Source organism: Carassius carassius, chromosome 20, assembly GCF_963082965.1.
Source record: "Carassius carassius chromosome 20, fCarCar2.1, whole genome shotgun sequence".
NCBI classification, from domain to species: domain Eukaryota; kingdom Metazoa; phylum Chordata; class Actinopteri; order Cypriniformes; family Cyprinidae; genus Carassius; species Carassius carassius.
The window spans coordinates 6157281-6178968 of record NC_081774.1 but is presented as its reverse complement, the minus strand read 5'-3'; the positions used below and the strand labels follow the sequence as shown (position 1 = coordinate 6178968).

The window sequence follows — 21688 nt, the reverse complement described above, 5'->3', positions numbered from 1 at the left end:
TGTGGTGTTTTGTTACATATAAATGTTTTTAAGCTTTTGAAGTTATTTTGCTGGTTAAAATACTTGCTACAAAATGTTGCCTCGAATCAAAATAACATGAAAAGTGTAGACTACAGTAAAAAAAAAAAAAAACAGAAAAACGAAACATAACCAATTTAAAATGTAGAAAAACTAGGCCATAACTAAGTAAACGGGAGGGGGGCTAGGCCACATGAGACAGATTAAATACTGAGTAACATAAACATTACCTTATTTCTCCATAGAGACTACACTCCTCCCTTAATGCATTTAGCCCCGCCCACTGCAATTTTCTATTGGATTAACTCCCTGTCAATTTTAAAATTCCGTTTTTTTCATTGGCTTTTCCCCTCTCGTCAACTTATTTCGATTCCATACGCGCCAAACATTGTAGGCCATGTGATATAATTAACGCAAATACTTCGAACCAACACTGTTTATGGCTATTGATAACTGAAAAATCCTGTTTGTTTATAAGATAGAGTTTGTTTCGTTATTTATTATTCAATCTAGCCGTCTAAAAGGAAAGAAGGAACAATCCCTCTCTCTGTCTCCAAGGCAGCAGGCAGTAAACTGAAAGCACAGCGAGTGTTGTAGAAACGAGAAGTGTGTGCTGGGTGAGTCGTGCTCCTTATAAGCATGACGTATTAGTTTGTAATGCGATATATATGAGCAAGCTTTCTCGCTAGTCTGGAAAACAATAACGGCGTTGGTTAGAATCGTATTTGTGACTGTCGACTTTGATTTAAAGCGCTTCGGCGATGTGGCTGATGCAGGGCCGGAGGAGCAGCCCCAGGGGCGACAGTGTTTGTGCTGCTGATGATGACTGCAGTATCAGCACGGTGATGAAGACCGACTCCTTCTGTATGAACCAGTCCTTCCCCTCCGCGCGCAACTGCACTCTCAACAGCATGGACGCATCATCAGGTGGGCCAGACTGAAGTGATACCAAATTTTACATAATATATATTAATAACGATAAAGCTTATAAAAAATAAAACAGTTCAGCATATAACAGTAGTTCTTGACCAAAAAAAAAAAAATGGTACCACAAGGGAGATCTCTTAAGAAGTTGTTGCCAAATGTTTTTTTTTTTTTCCAAAAATATGGTAATTCAGCAGTGAGTTTCAGAGTGTTTGCTTAAGAAGATGGTTTTCTAGTTTGGCCAAAACAGGTGATTGGGTTGCTTTTGGTAACCCTTATTTTGTTCGAAATTTGTATGACTATTTGGAAGACAAAAATATAAGAATGACAGAATGCAGCCTCAGTCACCATTTACTTTCACTGTTTGGGGAAAAAAAACACTACTACTTTTAAAAACTTTTTTACATTTATTATTTGAATGATTAAAAAAGAGCAGCATTTATCTCAAATAGATTTTTTTGGTTTTGTAAATTAAATGCCTTCATTATCATGTTTGATCAAATTAACACATTCTTTCTAAAAAAAAAAAACTTTTTTTAATTGGTTGTGGTAAAGGATGAAAGGAGTAAATTGACAGAATATGCATTTTTACTCAACTTGTTTTCTGAAAGGTGATTCTCATGTTGGTTCATCAGAAGCAATGAGGATCTCTGATCTGCAATGCTTCCACCCCGTGTCTCCTTCATCAGTTCATGGGTCTCCAGTGTTGGAGAGCTCTCTGCTCAGACAACTCATGTGTACCGCTCCAGAAAAAAGAGGCACAGCTCTCACCATTAACCCCAATAAAGCTGTCCTGTCCATTAACTACACAACATTACAGGTATTATAGGTACACCTATTCTTTGAATTATTGAGTTATTGAAATTATTATTTATTGATGTTATCTACTTTTGCAAGGTTTTGGATGCAAATGAACATGCCTGTAAGCTGTTTGAGTGTGGATACAGTGATTTGATCGGACAGAAGCTGACTTCTCTCCTAAGAGCCAGTCAGATGCTAGAGGAAGTCCTGAAGGAGGAGACTCTGGATTCTGATGGAAACCTAGTTGCTATTTCTGCAAAAGTGGTATGAAACACTGTGGTTAATTAAACGACAATTCACTTAGCTGTCACTAAATAGTTTCATGAGTCATGAGTCATTTTATTTCTTCCACGCTGCATGTTTTGTCCATGGCTCTGATCTCTGCTTTCCTGTGCTGGATGTGAGCATCATTAATTAAAGCCCAGCTATGGCTCATTCTCTCCGCAGGTGAGCGCAGTGAGTTTGACAGGAGATGAGTTTCCGGTGTCTGTGTGGCTTCAGATACCAGAGCAGCGGCAGCAGATCTTAGAGCTCCTGCTGGAGCGAGTGGAGAGAATCACAGCACACGTGACTTTCACTCAAAATGTGAGACTTATTCCCTTGCAGCTAATTGTGCACTGAAAGGTTAACCTTATGTATAAAGTTAATCATCTGTAAGCATAATTTGATTGATTTAATTAAGCTTGTGTTGATATTATACTATAAAAATCAACAATTTAACTGTTGATTTTTAAAAGTTTGGCGTCGGTAAGCATATTAGAATGATTCCTGAAGGATCATGTGACACTGATGACTGGAGTAATGACTGCTGAAAAATCAGCTTTTCCATCACAGGAATAAATAAGCTTCTCCTATTTCCTCAGGGTGGAATCCTTAGTTGTGATGCCACTTTTGCCCATCTTTATGATTACCACACTGCTGAGGAGATGACTGGCCTGTCAATCATGTCTCTGATGCCGTCACTACAGATCCCCTTCAATTGCAGGACTCCCAAGGTCTCAATGTTTCTAAAAAAAATTTTAAGCTTTGTTTGGTCATGCTAGTGGGAAGTCGTGGCCTAATGGTTAGAAAGTCGGACTCCCAGTTGAAAGGTTGTGAGTTCGAGCCTCGGGTCGGCAGGAATTGTGGGTGGGGGGAGTGCATGTGTGTTCACAGTGTGTGTGTGTTATCACTGCTCTGTGTGTGTGCACTTTGGATGGGTTAAAAGCAGAGCACGAATTCTGAGTATGGGTCACCATGCTTGGCTGAATGTCACTTTCACTTTCACAAAAAAATTCAGCTATATTTCAATTCATATATGTATATAATAGTCTACTGTGCACCTTCACTCAGCTTGTTTCTTTACCTTTGTGATTCAGGTGTTGCGTGTTCAGAGATTGCATGTTCAGGCCAGGTCTGGTGTGGTGGTACCAGCATGTGTGCGTCTGCAGGCTGCTGTGTCCTGTGGAAGATCACCGCTGCAGATTAAAGGATCGGCACATCCAGAACCTTCTGATGGTTCACACACAAGCTCTCGACAGACCAACCGAACTCCTACCGGTCAGTCCTCACTCTTTCAATGCAGAGCGTGCAGTTTAATAACAGATAGTTACTTCAACAGACCGTAGTCACACTGACATCGATTTAAAAAAAAATGCAGATTTCTGTATCTGTGAGGATTTATTTATAGCCCGGAGCTACTAGTTAAAGTGAGTTTCCAACATTTTCTCTGACATAAAGGAAATCTTTGTATTTGATTAGTTTCTTGTTGGTATTTGTCCAAGCTAATTAACTTAGTTGCTGATTAATTAAATTAGATGTAACTTAAATTGCTATTGATTTCAGTGTGATCATTGTAGTACTCTCTTGTCCCTCAGGGGGTAAATCAGGCGCGGGTGGTGTCCTGTCCCCCAGTGCAGATGTGCTGTACTTTGGGTCAGTGTGTGTGTTTGCTCCCAGTAGCTGCCTCTTGACACTTCAGCCCAACGGCACCATTCACAGTCTCAACAACCCCTTCAGCTCTCTGCTGCTCGGATACAACAGCAGTCAGCTGCTCGGAAAGGTACAGATGCTATGAAGCATTCCCTTGGGATTTGTGATGTTTGTATAACTCTTTACAAAACTTTTAATTAAAAGTTTTAGTCAGTCCAATTTGATTTATCTAGTGTTAGAAGTATTTATGTACTGTTATAATTATGAATATTTTCAATTGGTTTTTGTGATGTGCTTTTGTTTTCTTTTAAGTTAAAAATTTCTAATTCTATATTTGTATTTAAATTTGTATACAAATGTGCTTAATGCATATGTGTATTTGTCATCTTTCAATTTCAATTAACAACGATATTAATGATAATGTTGAGTCCAGCTCATAAGCAATGTTTCCAAGCTAGTTTACATGCTAACAGCAGGCCTGTGTGTAGAATGTCACGTACCTGATACCGGCATTTTATGAGCGGGTTCGTGCTGCGGACCGAAGCGACCACCCTAAATCTCATCCACATGATGCATCCAGCCCCTCTGACAGTTGCACAGGTACAGAGAAGAGATGTTCTTTAAGGATGCACACACTTTAGCTTGTGATGCTGCACTAACGTCCCCTCACTTCTTACCTGCCTACTTCTCAGACCCCTGTAGATGTTTGGCTAGTGCTAGCTGTCACCCTGCTGATGTTCTAACCCTCTCTACTGGCATGCTCACAACTAAGAAAGATCAACAGGACACATATAGTGAGTTCCTTATCTTATTGCTTCACACTCAGCCTATATAATATTATATTGTATTATATTCTATTGCTGTCACTTAATTATTTCATTCTTATTTAATTTTTGGTTGTATTTATTTATTGTTGTAACAGGGTTTTCTTTTGTTTTGTTTTTTTCTTCATGCTGTAACTTGGTTTATGGCTAATTGAATGATATATGTTCAGATCCAAACACAGTGCTTGCTGGTGACAGTGTGATGGTGCATCTAGCCAAGCGTAGGAAAGCAGGTCTTGGGAAAGGGAAGAGGATCTTCACTGGGACAAACGCTAAACTGGAGAAGGAGAACAGCATCATATCAACCTTGACCTCACCTGCTGTCACCTCCACACCACTGAATGGGTTAGATACTCCACTAAATCCTCCACTAATAGTTTTCTTTCTTTATTAATATGCATAGATTAAGAGTAAATAGCATTTCAGCATGTCAGAATTTAATACTATTTAAAGGTGACCTGCTATGCCCTTTTTTCAAGATGTAGAAGTCTTTGATATACCCAAAGTGTGTATGTGATGTTTTAACTTAAAATACCCCACAGATAATTTTTATAGCTTATTCAAATTGACACTATTAGGCTATGAGCCAAAATGCACCGTTTTTAAATGCAAATGAGCTGGTGCTCCCGGGCCCATTAGAAAAGAGGGCGGAGCTTCTTGGTGTGTAGCTTCATGCTCCTGCAGTACTAATGCTGGTCTTTGCAAATAAACATTCCACTATTAATACAAGCCTGTTATCTTTACAGAAAACATACTCATTTTATAAGTCAGTCTTATTGTGCTTTGGCGTGCTATCAGAAACTTTATAAATCCCACTTGTGATTATGAACTCGACAAATTCAAGCAGTCGACTTCACAGTGCTTTCATATGCAATTTTTAACTTCCACATTCCTATTTACGATCATTCTGGAAGCAATTGAAGGCAGCATCAGTGAAATGTGCTATATAAATAAACTTGCCTTGCCTATTCATAAAAAGCACATTTTAGCAGTGTTGTTTTAGTATCATTGAGACTTATAATTTTTATTAATATTTTCAATTCGTTTTCATTTTTATGTATTTTCCCTTTTCATTTACATTTTGGTTCAGATTTTATTAATTTGTGTTTTTGTAATTGTTTTCTTATTTTTTATTTTACATTTCAATGTCAAATTTATTTTAGTACATCAACTAATTTGAAATGAGAAATGTTGCCTTGGCAATATAGATGTTGCAGATTGTCATTCATTATTCTCAGATATCATGATTCTCTCGGTTGTTCTCAGGTTAGATGACACTACAGAGCTTAGTGAGCAGGTTGTGGATGTGACTCCTCGAGGGTCTGAGTCTGACTCTGCCAACACCACCGCTCTGCTACAGACCTTTGCTCTGGTGGAGTCCCAGGAAGTCCATAAAACCTACCTCTCCACTACTGTCTCTCCTCATTGTGGCCCATCCGAGCAGATCTTTGCTAGGCGAGATGCCCCCATAGCCCAAAACTCAAACCGTAAAGAAGCTCCAGTAAAGTCCTGTGCCACTGTGCCACATCCAAAACTTCCCACAAAGGCCTGCCAGTGTTCAGAGAAAGCTCAGCTCCAGGAATCCAGCTTTGAGGTGATTTCCCTGGGCAGTGGGTCATCGTCTGGGTTCTGCGAGCGGCTTGTGGGTGGCTCTGGTCCTGAAAAGTTAGATGAGTCTCAGCAGGGACATCACCTAGCGGAATCGGGCAGCACGTTTCTGGATTTGAACTCTAATGGAGATGTCATTGTTCATGCCATGTCAGAGATGGACCTGAATGACAGTGTTGAGATCCTAAGTGCATCTGCAGATCTTAACCATTCGCTTACCTCATGTGACACTGCTGAGCTCCTGCGTACTCCTTCACCCTTCATTGTGGAATCCGACCTTGAAGCAGAGGCTCAAATCTCTCCAGAGCAAGAGAAAACGCAAAATTTTGCCCTATCACCGGAAATCCGGAATGCCTTGGATCTCCGGAAGGGTGGAATAATGTTACCAGGCGACACTCCTACCACATCTACTCCTAAAAAAGTGAAGACGAACTATTCCATTCCAGAAGGAAGGATTCATGTGACCTGCTACAACAGAGATGGAAAATCAATTGGTATGTCAACTATGTCCCTCTAGTTTAACCGTTGTAAGTATACTAGGGACCAGTAATGACCATATTGTATGAGATTATGTAAGGGATAGTTAATGTTGGAAAGACCTTTTAAAATAGAGGAAACAAGTCCATAGAAAAATATATTGCATTGCAGATTAATGATAGTAATAATATATACACTGCCATTCAAAAGTTTGGGATCAGTAAGATTAATATTATAATTAATAATGTACTTTAAAATATAATTTATTTCTGTGACACAGAGCTGAATTTTCATCAGAAATTTTTCCAGCATTTATTCAAAATATAAATATGTTCTAACAATATAAGTGTTTATTATTACATTTATTATTACATTTAACGCACTCTTGCGTTATGGTTTCTATAGGATCATGTGTCACAAGACTGGAGTGATGTTGAAAATTCAGCTTTGCTTTACAGGAATACATTATATTTTAAAGTACATTAAAATAGAAAATCCTTATTCTAAATTGCAAAAATATTTCACAAAATAATTTTCTCTTCTGTATTTTTGGTCAAATAACTGTAGCCTTGATGAGCATAAGAGACTTTTTACTGATCCAAAACTTGGATCTGTACATCCATTACATTATTGTTTTAATATTGTGGAGTTGTTCATGTTTTTTTTGCAAGGCTCATTGTTTTCTACTTTGTTGTAGTTAATTTTTACTAGTGGAAGCCTTTAGGGACAGTTCACCCAGTTTTTTTTATGACTTGCTTGAACCCAACGTAAGAAATGTTGAAAATATTTGGGAACCAAACAGCATATGAGCCCACTGAATTCCATTAAATGGACAGTGATATTTTGCAAAATATATGTATTTTCTTTATGTTCCAAAGAAGAAAGTTTTGCAGCAATATGACTGTGATTAAAATACAGAATGTTAATTTTGGGTGACCTATCCCTGTAAAGTAATCTGCCAGTGCGATGATAAAATAATTTAAACTTCAAATAAACATTTTATATCCATGTATTTATTTGGCAAGTAGCCATGTAATAAGCTTGATATTGTAGTCATTATCATAAAATAAACCCCTTCAGGGTGATCCAAGACCCTTGTCTGGGTTTATTTTGTGATTACTGTATGTTATCTCCTGCTGTACTTCATTTGTCCTGTTCAAACTGTGTATTGTTTCTGTATGCCAGGTCTTAAAAGCACTATCCATCTTGTCTACTGTACATTTATGATGCGTCAGTGCATGGCAACTGATAAAGTGGTCATTTTCAGTGTTTCTTTCTCACTCTGTGTAGAGGTGCAGTGTGATGTACGTTGGATGTCCCTGTCCAGCGGCAGCTCTCTGGTCTGTCTGTGGCTGAGTGGGAGTCATCTCCTGCTCCACCACCAGGAGGCGCCACAGAGCACAGTGTGGACAGGAGCCCCAGAACAGGAGGCCTTTGCCTGCAGTCTCGCTGAGGTGATCTGCCTAAATGCTTTAAAAATGAGCTCTTTAAAAGGAGATTTTGGGGAATACCCCAAATGTTATTACAAACATTCTCATTCTTCATTCTTCTGTGGAACACAATAGAAGATATTTTGAAGAATCAAACCAAACGGTTTCTGGTTCCTAATGATTTCCTACATTTAACCTTTCTTTCTTCATCATTTAGGCAGTTCGTTCAGATGCCTTGCGCTCCTCTGTGGACTTGGAGCAGTCTGGGGCATGTGAGGGTTACTTTGAAGAAGACTATCGTCCGCTGTGCTCTATTGGAAAGGGAGCCTTCGGCTTTGTCTGGCTCGCTGCAAGAAGGATAGATGAACAGGAAGTCAGTGACATTCTTTTCTGCACTCACTGCTGTTCATACACTCATATTCATCCGGATGCAAGATAATAACTTGATAACAATGACGTCAGTTGTTCAAACCTTGGTCAGGGTTCTCCAGAGAGGATGTTTACACACGGAGTCAGTGTAATTGCTGTAGGGTGCATGTAGTCTTTTATGGACAATTATATGAGCTGGTGAAGAGATTTTGAATTTATTATCTCTCACTTTAATTTCAGGTGGTTGTGAAGTTTATTAGGAAAAGTGCAGTGGTGAGTGAAGGCTGGGTGGATGATCCTGATCTGGGCCGGGTCAGTCAAGAAGTGGCTATACTGGTTCGCCTGCAACATCCCAATATTGTGAAGGTACCTTGAGAGAACTGTTTGAGTTCATATTAAATATTTGTAGCCAAATTAAATAATGCAACACAGCCTCTTTAAAAACAATTGGCCACCAGGTTCCCTATATGCAAATGTTGTTGTCGAATGTCAATTTCAGTCTGTTCACATGCTTAAAAACCTTGTACCTCATTGTAAATGACAGTTTTACTGTACTATTTATCTCGTTTAAAAATGCACAACAATGCAAATGTTACTAGTCGGTAAGAATTTTTTTTTTCTATTTAAACTTTATATTTAATTTAATTTCTGCAAGGATGCATCAAATTGGAGACAATGAGATTTGTAATGTTACTAAGTATTTCTTTTTCAAATAAATAAATCCTGGAAAATCATTTTATTCCATTTTATTAAAGTGTCACTATTATGGATTTTTGAAAAGGGCTTTTCTCTAAGTGGATGAAAACATCCTGCAGAGTTTTAAATCTGAAAGTGAATTGTGTATGAAGTTATTGAAACAAGTCATTTTTAAAACGAATTCCAAGGTGTTTCATGTAAACATAAAATATTAGCATATTGCCAGCCCACTTGGGAATTGGTCTGAATGAAAATACAAATTCATTCTTTGCCATTTCCATAACTTTTCAGTGGTAAAAATAGCTGTTCCCCGGTAACGCTGTACATAAAGCAGCACTGCGCTCACAAACGCTGCTTTATCAGGCATTACAGGCATTCATGATGAAATGAAATCGACCAATTACTGGAGAATAGCGTCATGCAGAGGAGGGGTTTAGAAAAACGTTTGGGAGTCGTTGATCAAGTAAGGTAAAAATAAATGCATATTATAAAACAATGATAGTGTTGTTGTTTTTTTTATCTTGCATGCATGTCAACCTGTTGTTGGAGTCTCCCAAAACCAAACTATGAACCCTTCATATGACCCATAATTGGGGCACTTTAAATCAGCATATTATAATGATTTCTGAATGATCATGTGATCAGGTAGAGTATTGGCTGCTGAAAATTAATCACAGGAATAAATGACATATTCAAATATTAAAACAGAAAATGGTCATTAAGGTTTTTTTAAGGTTATCTTTATTTACCAGATGTTTGAATAATACATTTAGAGTTAAAGTATGGCATTGTCAAAATGCTAGTTATAGTATGTTCACTATTGGTGTTTATGAGTGTATTCCTTTTTTGCTGCAGGTGCTGGAGGTGTTTGAGAATGAGCGATTCTTCCAAATGGTCATGGAGAAACATGGGGATGGGCTTGACCTGTTTGAGTTCATCGACATGCAGCCGAGACTGGATGAGCCTCTCGTGAGCTACATCTTCAGACAGGTGAGAAACAGGCTATGAGAACTCTTGAGATGTTGTAATTGGATCACTTTTTTCTGATGTATATATTTCTGTACTTAGTTGGTAGCCGCAGTGAGTTACCTGCGTGGCAAAAGAGTGCTCCACAGGGACATAAAGGATGAAAATATCATCATAAACTCTAAATTCCACATCCGGCTGATCGACTTCGGTTCTGCTGCACTGCTGGAACCTGGAAAGCTCTTCTACACCTTCTCTGGCACTCTGGAGTACTGCTCCCCAGAGGTGCTTCAGGGAAACCGGTACATACTGAAACATCACACAGCCCATCTCAGTTCCATCTGTGCATCTGAGATTGATAAGGGCAGAATACAGGATAGGATCAAGTGGATAAGGGTCTGAGAACGGGAACATAAAGGTTATATATTCATGTCTAAGCAATGTATTAACTACAGTTTGACTGAGATCACCATGAAACCCTTGAACATTCATGTGCACGAATCATCAGAGATGGTCTTTCTTTATTTTCCCTCAATAAAAATTTATTTTACTTTTTTTTTCACTCAGGTTTCATAAATCCTGTTTGGATATTAAAATAGGTTTGAATAACTTTGAAAAATGATTAAAAAGGTTGTGAAATGCAGTTTTTATGTTGACTTTAAGCCTTTGTAGGTGAATGTCAGGTGAGGTGAATACAAGAAAGCATTTTACTCTCACATACAGGTTAAATATGAGAATTTTATTTATTTATTTTTGATGTATGTACTGTAGGTACGAGGGTCCAGAGCTGGAGATGTGGTCTCTAGGAGTGCTCTTATACACCCTACTCTTCAGTGAAAACCCGTTTTGCAGTGTGGAGGAAACCCTGCAGGCCCGACTCAACCCTCCATGCCAGATCTCTACAGGTTTGCAGCTCTGCTTCATCACAGCCATGAAGACTGACTGGAGATACATCATTAATTTTGCTTTATTCAAGGTTTTGTGGGTCTTTCTCCCTTCCACAGTTGAAGGCATTAAAAGGGTCTTAATTGGAGCAAAAAGATGAAATCTTCCTCAGTATTTTTTGTCTTTGTCTTGTTTTCTAATAAGTTGAAGAAAATTTTTATGTTTTAAATAGGACACAATATATGTCAAAAAATACTTGTTTCCCTTTAAATTGGCAGATAGTTGTTCTCATGTACTCAAATGAGACTTAGGACATTACTTTTTTTAAATAAAACTTGCAAAAACACCATTTATTACGGTTTAACCTGTTACTTTATTCTTGTTTTTAGAGTTGTATGCACTGTTGGTTGGTCTTTTGCACCCAGTGGCTGATCAGAGAATGACTCTCGAGGAGCTCTTGGAGTCGCAGTGGATTCAGCAACCCATAAATCAAGCAGAGTACTCGTGGGGAGAGGTTTTCCCCTCCAACAATGGTAAGAGAATTGGTTTTAGGTTATTTTATCCACCAAAAGATGATAATATTCAGCTCCAACACCTTTTTCTTTAAATCAAATGATGCAGAGCTTCATACATCATATACTTTATCTCAGAATCCAAAGAACATGTGGAGCCCAACTCACGTGTGCAACGGGTAGACAAGCTCTACCTGGACCCCGAAAACAATCTGAGCACATCAGAGGACACTCCATTAGAAGATGAAGATGAGGAGGAGGATGAGGAGCAGAGGAGAACAATGGCCGCGCTGCAGTCTGAGCTGCTGAAATATCTCACCGACGAGTGAGGAACTGTTGTGAAAGGAGCACTAATGTGTTCTGCTCAGCTAATTATGACATTACATCTAATGTCACCATGAGCACTAATGCACAGTCTCTGCAGAACTCTCCGTCCACCTGCCGCTGTCCTCCTTGATGATACCAGTCCGTCCAAAGAGCAAAAGGAAAGTGTGACTGGGAATGGAAGCAATTAGTGTTGCTAAGGAACAGCTTTATCTCTGTGTTTGGTGAAGGAATATGAGTGTATTTATCAATGTGTTGTTTTTTTATCTTTCATGGAGTTTTAAAAACATTGCATTCTGAGATGTCGAATGTGCTTGCTGTTTGTTACTGTTAATACTGTGGTGTTGAGCACCAGGATTGTCCTGTTAAAACATATGGCACATGCACTAGACCTGGATGAGGGTCAACTGAGCTTCAAGATATTTGTTATTAGGCCTTCAAAAATTTAAAAGCTTTTTTTTTTGTTTGTTGTTTTTTTTTTTTTAAGTTCTATGTATTTTAATAATTTTTAACGTTTCAATATTTATACTATTAATAAATTGTTATTGGTATAATTTCAGTTTCCTTTTATTTCACATTTTACACAGGCTTTGTAAAGCCTCTACCATAGTTAATATCAATGGAATTCTTCAATAAAATATTTTGTTTGTCTTCCGTTCAAACATCCGGAACTGTTGAGCTCTAGACTGTTGTTTCAGTGCGGGAGTATTTTGACGCGGCACAGGTATGGGTACACATGTATGCAGAAAACAGGTGAGGACGAAACGACAAAATAAATATTTTACGTAATCAGAAAATGAGACGCTAGACTGAATGTTCAACCACTGCTATATAGCTACCGTAATAAATATTACGATTTGTCACTTGGTAAGAAGCGGTTTCTTTGATTTGCTTGTGGGAATCGGAGTAGCATTCATTAATGATCAACCGCACAATAAAAAGAAATGAATAAATAGCTTATTTAATATTATAGTAAGAAGTGTAACGTTTGTTAAAACTAAGAATAATTTTGAATGAAACAACAGCTGCCTTTAATGCATGGAAGTGAAAGGTCAGTGCTATACCTAACTTACTGAATAATACAACTTTATTCTCTTAATGTAATCTATTTATTGGACGTTCCTTTTTGAGTGACTAAATGACAAAAAAAAGCAAAAATGTTATTCAAATAGTTTATATTAGCCCCTCAACAAATAGTTACAGCATAGACAGTTCAATACACACACGGGTAAAAGTCAAACTACACAAATGCTAGTTTTCTGCAGCAGTGTTTCTGTGAGTTGGTTTCAAACATCTGTGCTATCTTCCGAATTAAAATTCTAATTTCATTTCTTATTAAATTTGCATTTAATCATTAAGCAGACGACATACAAAAACAGCATTTAATAAAGAAAAAAAGGAAAATGTATATATATATATATATATATAAAATAAGAGCTCCCTTGTCTATCTATTCAGATACATATACAAAGGAAACTGACTATTAAGTGAGAAAAGCTGTTGCATGGTTTTATATTTTCTTCCAAATATATTTAGTGTGTCCTAACAGTTTGGGGCCATTATGTGTTGAACTGAACAGCACTTCCTCCCTCTGTATCTCAGATGTTGCGATGGATGTGGAGATGGAGTGTTTGTCCTGTGGGGATGAGAAGAGGTCATATGGCGTTCTCCTCCACACAAGAGCCCCATCAAGTAAATCCACCTCACAGTGGTCAGGTCACCCACACACCTGGGAATCAGGTCACCCTGTGCTCTTTGCTCCAGTTGGGCTTCTCAGAAACTCAAGCCAAGGAGATGCATGAAGGTGCTACGAAGAGCCGTGGGAAACATGTTCCATCTGTTCTGACAGCACTGTTGCTCCTGGGCTTAAATCCCTCCAGTATCCTGAAAATAATGCAGAAGTGTCCAGAAGTATATTCACTTAAAGGTGCAGACTTACAGCAGCGCATTGATCATCTGAGGAAGATGGGACTGGTAGAAGGTAATTGTCTTTTAGTAAATTACACCGCTATTTTTTGTCATTAATATACTAATACTTATATTTAACTGAATTTTTAGAAAGGTTTATTTCAAATAAATACTGTTCTTTTTCATTTTCTATTCTTCAAGCAACCGTGAAAAAAAAGAATATCATGGTTTTCACATTTCTGAAGGATCATGTGACACTGAAGACTGGAGTAATAAATCACCTTTTAATTATATTAAAATAGAAAACCGTAATTTTAAATTGTATTACTATTTCACAACATGACTATTTTTGGTGTATTTTTTTAACCGCCTTTGTGAACATAAGAGACTTCTTTCAAAAACATTGGAACTGGGCTGAAACTAACAGAACTGTTTTGTAAACTTACAGAAATAGTGTTTTCAAACTACATATCATGTTATGATGGGTTTTTTTTTTAAAGATGAGTTTCTGCCACAGTACAACAAACAAATAATTTGCAAATAATTTGCATGAATTTTGTCTTGGTTAAAAACTACTATTCTTTGAAGTTGATGTTTGATGGTTTTAATTTGAAAACAAATCAGGATTGACAGTGTTGTTGTATCATTTATCCATCATTATTTTTTGGAGAAAGTGTAAACTGGAAAGATTAATTCATGCCATTATAACCATTTAAAGGGATAGTTCACTGAAAACATTAACTCACCTTTATGTGGTCCCAAAGCTTTTTGTATTTCTTTCTTCCAAAATGGAAAAGATGATATTTGAATAATGTTAGCAGACCAAACTGTTTTGGTGACCGTTGACTTTCACTGTATAGACCAAATGTTCCACAGAAGAAGGAATTCATATAGTTTTGGAACAATTTGAGGGTGAGCAAATGAGGACAGAGCTTTCTTTTTGATTGAACATGCTTTTTAAAGTCTCTGATTATTAACAGGAAGTTCAATACTGTTTTGTTCAGCAAGGATGCTTTAATCAAACATTGCTTTAAAAGTGACATTTATAATGTTACAAAGTTTATTTTGAATTAATTGCTGTTCTTTCAAACTTTCTATTCATCAAAGAATCCTGAAAACAAAAAACTAAGCAGCACATTTGTTTGATAACGTTGATAATAATAAGAAAATGTTTTAAGCAGCAAATCATCATATTAGAATGATTTCTGTGTGACACTGAAGGCTTCAGATTTGTATCACAGGAAATAAGTTACATTTTTAAATATATTAAAATAGCAAACAGTGATTTGAAATGGTATTAATATTTCACAATAATACTGTTTTAATGTATTGTTGGTCAAATAATTGTGAGAGACTTTTAAATAAAAAAGGAAGCTTATTAATATATACAATTTATATAAAAAAAACTTCTAACACTTGCTTGCTCTATTCTTTTTCTAGTCTATCTGTTTTCTTTTTATTTATAATATTATTTAAAAGCCCTTGCTACGTGTACTATGTTTAAGCTAACTGAGACTTGTTATAGCACTTATATATCATTGCTCTTTTGTTGTTTTTGATTGCTTCCACTGTCCTCATTTGTAAGTCACTTTGGATAAAAGCGTTTGCTAAATGACTAAATGTAAATGTAATATATCTTGCCAACCTCAAATCTTTGAACAGTGGTGTAAATATATATCAAATGAATGAGACTTTATTTTTAAAATATAAACTTTAGTAATATAAGATAAACATATTTTAATTCAACTAAAATCTACTTGTGTAGCACTTTTTATAATAAATATTGTTACAAAGCAGTTTTACAAAAACACAAGCTATATGAACATATGTAACAAGTAATAAGAGATGATAATTAATCATTAGGGCTGTCAAATTGATTAATCATAACTAAGTGCATCCAAAATAAAAGTTCATGTTTACTGTATAGAAATAATCTTTTTTTTACATATATTTCATGTATGTATAAATATATATACATATAAATATACACACATATTATATAAACAGACGATTAATCTGTTTGACCGCCCTACTAAGAACTTTTTTTTATTTTATGCAGATTTTAGTTGTTGTTGTTCTTTTCCCCCCTCACTGTTCCCCCTTTCTGAAATTTTCCATGGACCCTCTAGTGCTCCATCGGGTGTCCATAGGCCCCAGTTTGAATGCCATTGATGGAGAGTCTGAAATCTGTCCACAGGTAGTCTGCAGAGGATGATCAGTCACTACCCCAAGGTCATGCTCCTGCCAGTCAAGAGGGTAAACATGGTGTCCCGACTGCTCAGAGAGAAATGCCTCTTCACCATCCATCAGGTCACAGACATCCTCAGAGACTCGCCTGAGGTTCTGGAGGAGGATTTGGCTCAGCTGGAGTACAAATTTCAAGTAGGGCTGGTATTTGTCACTAAAAATTTTCCTGGCTCTGATGACAGTACACAATTTGGGGTAAACTGTCTGTGTAAATGTTGTTCTGATGATGTTGAAATTGCCATTTAAAAGGCAAGTTAGTGTTTAAGAGTAGTTTCAAACTGACGCACAGCTTGTTTTCTCCCTGCAGTATGCGTATTTCCGTATGGGCGTGCGGCAGCCAGAGATGGTAAAGGCTAAGCTGTTCAGGTTGCCTCTGTCTGAGCTGCGCTGTCGGCACTGTTTTCTGGAGCGGAGGGGACGCTACCAGACGCCAGACAAGAAGGGCCAAACGCTCATCCTCAACCCACCGCTCAAAGACGTCCTCTGCATCTCTGAGGAAACCTACCTGACGCAGGTCGCCATGGCAACTGCAGAGGAGTTCCATGTTTTTCGCAAACTGGTGGCAAGAGAGCAGGAGGAAGAAGAGAGGGAGAACGAATACAGCAGTGATGAGGATGGGGAGAATAAAGATGATTATGAAGATGACGGACTGCACAGGAGAAAGTGGAACACTGGTTACAAGAAGGACAGGAAATGAGGCATTTTGTATTATAAATTCAAAATAAATAAAAACAATTTTATTCAGCAAAATCACATGATTTTTGGGGGGGTATATGATCTCATCTTTTGCATAAAATACCTAACATATGCAAAGCACTACTGTTCACAGGCTGGTGGTCATGCCAACATTTTTGTATATTATTTGTTTAATCCTCCATCTCATTTATTGCTTCATAAACTTTTTCCCCTGGATATGAGGTGCATAGTAGTGTAGATGGACATTGAGGTAATAATGGTGTTAGTTTATCTGTCATGGGGAGGGTCAGCATAATTTACACCAAATGCTGAGTAACCAAGGAGAGCTGAAAGAGTGTTAGTGCCTTGCGATCGTTTACGGATCTGTGCGCATCAGTGGAACGGCTGCTCTCTGATAACGAGGACAGAGTCGGGAGGTATTGATCTGGGGTGACATTAGTTTAATGGAGGCCTGGATGGAAGCAGGACATGTGGTTGTATGGAACAGGTATGCAAGCCATTTTAACATGATAAATCGATTGGTAGTCCATGCGTTCATATTGCATTCTTCCTCTTTGAATTGTTTGCCAATTAAACGGGGCTAAAACTTACAATTGTGTTTTGTTCAGTTGGAAATACAGTACTTACCATCTTATAATGATTTGTGTTTATTATTAAGAGTTTTTATCACCAGTACGACAAACACATTATTTGCAGTTTTTCTTGCTTGTCAAACATTCTGCTGGCATTTGTGGTTAAAATTGGTATATTTGGAAGTATATTAAACTCATTTCCCTGTTTTCCCTGTAAACTCTGTTTCCCTCAAACATATTTTTTATATCATATTCATCACTATTAACCCTTGGATTTGTGACTTGAATGCTTTCTTAAAAAACTATTAATATTTCTTTCTTCCCTTTTTTATGTAGTATTATCAGTAATGTTAACTTTCCATTATAACGATAGGGACAGTGTTGTTTTATCATCTTTCGGGAGTTAAAATGATTTACAGTCTTTACAGTTTTTTGTCAAATTGTGTATTGGGAGGGAAAATGCTTTTTGAATGTTTGATGGTTTTAATTTTTTAAAGGAATGATGTTATAATTTATTTGTGTAACATTTATCCGTCATTCTCTTTGGAGAAATTGTAATCTGTAAAGATTTGTTCTGGTCATTATAACAATTTAAAGGGACAGTTTTCCTAAAATGAAAATTCCCCAAGAAACAACTTCTTCCGGTGCGGACTTTAAGCCAGGACACATTAAAGTGACCGTTCCTTTCAAAAACCTGTCATGTCAGTTGCCAGTTATATTATAGGAGGGACTGTGTTTGATTTTTTTCAAGCCTCATCCAAAGTTTACAGATCATATGGTGTGTATGCATCTGTATATTTATGTTTCTTCTGTTTTCTGTAGGTAGAGAAGCCATACATGTGCTCCACCGTTCCAGTCTCAGTAAACAGAGGAGCTGTTGTTCTTCAGCCTAACACATTCTCTCAATACTGTGGCACTAAACTCCAAATATGCCTCAGTCTTTCATTGTTAACGTCTCAGTGGATTGGTACAACAAAATGGAGAGCAGACACATGGATCTGTTCCTCATCCCTACGGTTCTGCTAACCTCTGTCACAATGCTGGTCAACCCCGTTCTGTCCCTCTGCATACTGTGTTTTCCTACGCTACGTCAAGAGACCCGCTACCTGCTCCTTGCTAACATGCTCTTCGCCGATATGCTCTTCCTCGCCATAAACCTTGCGATGGTCTCCTGCAACTCTGTGGGCCTGCACATGCCCAACCTTTTGTGTGAGTTTATGATGGTGAGCATGGTAATGACATACAGCACGTCTGTGCTCACCATCACATTGATGGTCGTCGACACATATGTGGCGGTACGTTGGCCGTTACATTACAAAGAGATTCTCCCACCATCTCGGCCAGGAAGATAATCATGAGCTTGTGGGTAACGGCAGCAGTGTGTCCCGTCTCTTTGCTAGTGATGTTTGAGGTGGTGATGGGCAGTGACAAGCAGAGCCGTCCAGTGTGTTTGATGTTGATTGCGCTGCACTCGTTAGAACACAAGATGAAGGTTGGCGTTCATTTTTACTTCATCATTGCCATCGGCCTCTGCACTGTTCTCATTGTATACTGTTATATTCACCTCTACTTCATCACTAAAACGTCTGGGATATGGCGTAGTCGGTACTCCCGGGCACGTATGACACTCCTGGCGCACACTCTGTTGCTCATGATGTATTTTGTACCCACATTGGTCTTTGCCGTGGAGCTGGCTCTTTTAAAGGAAGAAAGCGTGGATCTTGTGGGAGTGTGGATTAACTTGGTGAATATGTGCATATTGATGTTGCTTCCACGCTGTTGCACTCCTTACCTGTACATCCTGCGCTATCATGAGATTTACGAGACTGTCCAGCAGGTGTTTTGGAAGAAGCGACACCAAAGTCAGAGGAGTGCAGCCTAGAACTGGACTTGAAGCAGAGCAAGCATGCACAATAACTGTATCTGGTTGCTCTGTTGGAGGATTCCTTTGCAAAAGAGGGAATTTAAGACACCTGAGCCAGAAAGAGGTCTCAAAAGATACTTTTTATGTTTTAGTATTCATTTTAGTACATTTTTATTAAAGCATTTTAACATGAAAGTATATTAAGAATGTTTTCGTCTTTTTTATATTTTCATATTTAAACTAAAGATATGTGCTGTTATTCATCATAACATAATTATATAAAATGCAACTGAGGGAATCTCGCAAAGAAATGACACTAAGACCTAATTACAAATAATAATAATAATAGTTGTTTATAAATCTGTCTTAATTTTATTCATGCAACATATATATTTTTCTTTTCTTCACTTCCTTTCATTGTGAGATTTCCCCAGTTATATATGTTGTTATGCATGCCCACAATATTGATTCAAACTCTTGTGTGCAAAGCATAATGCTGTTTTGTTCTCTTGGCAAGATAAATAAATTTACATTTAAGGATTTTTACACGATTGTGTCTTTCTCCAATTTCCTGTAAGCGTTCAATGTTTAACCTGTGAGGCACTTAGTCCTCTAAGTTAAACAATCAGTCAATCCAAAAATAAGAGTGTAAATGTTACGCAACACTTCTGATTCTAGGAATACATATCAATATTTATGCCTTGGTGCAAAATCCCTGAGTGTCATTCTGATCCATTTAGCTGTGAAGTGATATTTACCCGTTTCTCCTTCTCCATGGAAACCATTTACAAGTGTGCCTTTGACAAATCCACATCTGTCCCGTAAACCACTTACTACAGTCTGCAGGAAGGGGGAAGGAGAGACACATTTACCTTCAGCCCTGGATTGGACGGACAAACACATGCCAAGAGATGGAAACTCTAATGGAGGGAAAGTCTGAGCGTTTCTACCTAGCTGCAGAAGACCTTTTTTTATCTCTGCTTTGTTCATTTGGCAATTGGTACAACAAGTCGGGTCGAGCTGAGTTTCACATGCGTTCTTCTAAGTTCTCAAACTCCTCTGAAAGCCCAGCGGAGATGTTTGCGCACGAGTGGCAAGGATTCCTCCCTCCCTGCTACATGAGGGTGCTTCAGCTGTGCCCCATTTTGGCCCTCCTGGCCATTCTGCTGATCACTCCGGTTCTTCTAGTACGTATCCTGTCCCGAGTTGACCTGCGGCAGCAGACGCGTTACCTCCTCCTGGCCAATGTTCTCTTCAGTGACCTGCTCTTTGTTTGCATGAACATCCTGAGTGCCTGCATCAATTTAGCCGGTGTGTTGATGACGGAGTGGCCGTGTGCCATGCTGCTCTTCCTCTCTGCGGTTTTATACAGCTCTGGGGTACTAAGCATTACAGCAATGGTACTGGATACCTGCTTTGCAGTGTTAGCCCCCTTTCGCTACCTGGCACTGTGGCCTGTGTCACGGACCTATGGAGCAATTGTTGCCATCTGGGTCATCTCTGTATTTATTCCTGCAGCAGCTGTCGGCATGTTTTTGTGGTACCATAGTACGGCCCCTTGCGCCCTCCACCTCTGCTCCCTTCCTTTGCTGATGGTTTTGACCGTAAGCCACTTCCGCCCACTCCGTGTCTCCATGCTGCTGACGGTCATGGGTATCATTTTCATCCTCCTTCTAGTGTTGTCTGGTTACCTCATCCTCTACTTTTGCACCCGTAGTTCGGGCGTGTGGAAGGGCGAGACCTCGTCTCGTGCTAGAGGAACATTTCTCATCCATTATCTCCACCTGTTCCTGGCTTTCTGTCCCCTGCTGGTTTTGATGATTGAGCTGATGCTTTGCCACAACAGCGAGACTATGGACCCAAAAGCAAGCCTGTGGATGTCCTTGGTTGTGTGTAACATCTTGCTCATCCTGCCCAAAGCCTTAGCGCCGTACCTGTATGGGCTCCGCTATAGAGAACTGTGCAACGTGCTGTTCCAGTTCTTTCATCTGAATAGGCCAACTACTATCACACCTGTGATATAAATAGGCTTATTTGAACTTGTGAAAGACTTTTAAAAAGGTGTTGCTGAACTTTTCATCAACCAGTTAGAGCTGCCAGTTAAAACATAAAATGAACTATCTGTAATGAAGCTCAACTAGGGTTTTGTAAGTAATAATATGATATGTCACAAAAATATGTGAAAATAATCAAACATTTACATTGTGGTAATAATGGCATTCATTGTGTTTAATATGATATTGTGTATTTACTTATGGTATTCACTGTGTATTTTGGTTACTAAAAACTCAATTTCAAAATCAATAAAAAAAACTATTATACTGAAAGTCAGCCTTCCCAGCCTTCATACGTCTTCAGTCAGTAGCACCGTTATAAATATATTTAAGATTTACTACTGTAAAACCTATCAGAAATAACTATGAAGCTTTACAATTGGTATAAGAGGCTTTAAAAATCTCTCTTTTTTAATTATTTTTGTATTATTACATTGGTGGCTTAAACTATGTTACTGTATTTTATCGTAGAAACGATAAACAAAGCTATGTAAACTATTGTCATTTCGTGATAAGCGAGCACGTGTATTGTTAAAACGTTTACACATATTTGCGTTATTTGAAAGATTCCTGTAAAAAAAAAAAAAAAAAAAAAAAAAACT

At 38.1% G+C, this 21688-nt stretch overlaps 4 protein-coding genes across 10 annotated transcripts; all 4 read left to right on the top strand.

Annotated features, from left to right (window-relative positions):
• The first annotated feature begins 735 nt into the window (after positions 1 to 735).
• LOC132096136 (PAS domain-containing serine/threonine-protein kinase-like) lies at positions 736 to 12197 on the top strand. 3 transcript variants are annotated; one of them, XM_059501336.1, is made up of 20 exons: positions 736 to 945; positions 1578 to 1762; positions 1840 to 2007; positions 2191 to 2328; positions 2607 to 2738; positions 3102 to 3282; positions 3600 to 3784; positions 4143 to 4254; positions 4347 to 4448; positions 4649 to 4823; positions 5745 to 6580; positions 7854 to 8017; positions 8211 to 8366; positions 8603 to 8728; positions 9914 to 10048; positions 10127 to 10326; positions 10796 to 10929; positions 11299 to 11442; positions 11560 to 11746; positions 11846 to 12197. In XM_059501336.1, exons 1-20 carry the CDS (start codon positions 780 to 782, stop codon positions 11934 to 11936), a joined length of 3717 nt encoding a protein of 1238 aa, XP_059357319.1. In that variant the 5' UTR covers positions 736 to 779; the 3' UTR covers positions 11937 to 12197. The 3 variants fall into 3 exon arrangements, with proteins under 3 accessions (XP_059357319.1, XP_059357318.1, XP_059357320.1); XM_059501335.1 differs by having other exon boundaries at positions 1554 to 1762; XM_059501337.1 differs by having other exon boundaries at positions 1554 to 1762; positions 11560 to 12197.
• A 190-nt stretch (positions 12198 to 12387) lies between these two features.
• Positions 12388 to 16650, top strand: mterf4 (mitochondrial transcription termination factor 4). Of its 5 annotated transcripts, none has more exons than XM_059501355.1 (5): positions 12388 to 12498; positions 13348 to 13437; positions 13510 to 13726; positions 15851 to 16035; positions 16208 to 16650. In XM_059501355.1, the coding sequence occupies exons 1-5, from the start codon at positions 12472 to 12474 to the stop codon at positions 16595 to 16597; spliced, it is 909 nt and encodes a 302-aa protein (XP_059357338.1). In that variant the 5' UTR covers positions 12388 to 12471; the 3' UTR covers positions 16598 to 16650. The 5 variants fall into 5 exon arrangements, with proteins under 5 accessions (XP_059357338.1, XP_059357336.1, XP_059357339.1 ...); XM_059501356.1 differs by having other exon boundaries at positions 12452 to 12469; XM_059501354.1 differs by lacking the exon at positions 12388 to 12498 and adding an exon at positions 12593 to 12612.
• Positions 16651 to 17825: 1175 nt separating this feature from the next.
• LOC132096147 (probable G-protein coupled receptor 148) lies at positions 17826 to 19326 on the top strand. The gene is given in 2 exon segments (XM_059501357.1): positions 17826 to 18506; positions 18509 to 19326. Coding segments are annotated over 2 exon segments (951 nt in total). The 5' UTR covers positions 17826 to 18097; the 3' UTR covers positions 19051 to 19326.
• A 184-nt stretch (positions 19327 to 19510) lies between these two features.
• On the top strand, positions 19511 to 21056 carry LOC132096145 (probable G-protein coupled receptor 148). Its single transcript, XM_059501351.1, has one exon. The coding sequence runs from the start codon at positions 19944 to 19946 to the stop codon at positions 21054 to 21056; it is 1113 nt and encodes a 370-aa protein (XP_059357334.1). The 5' UTR covers positions 19511 to 19943.
• Positions 21057 to 21688: the final 632 nt, after the last annotated feature.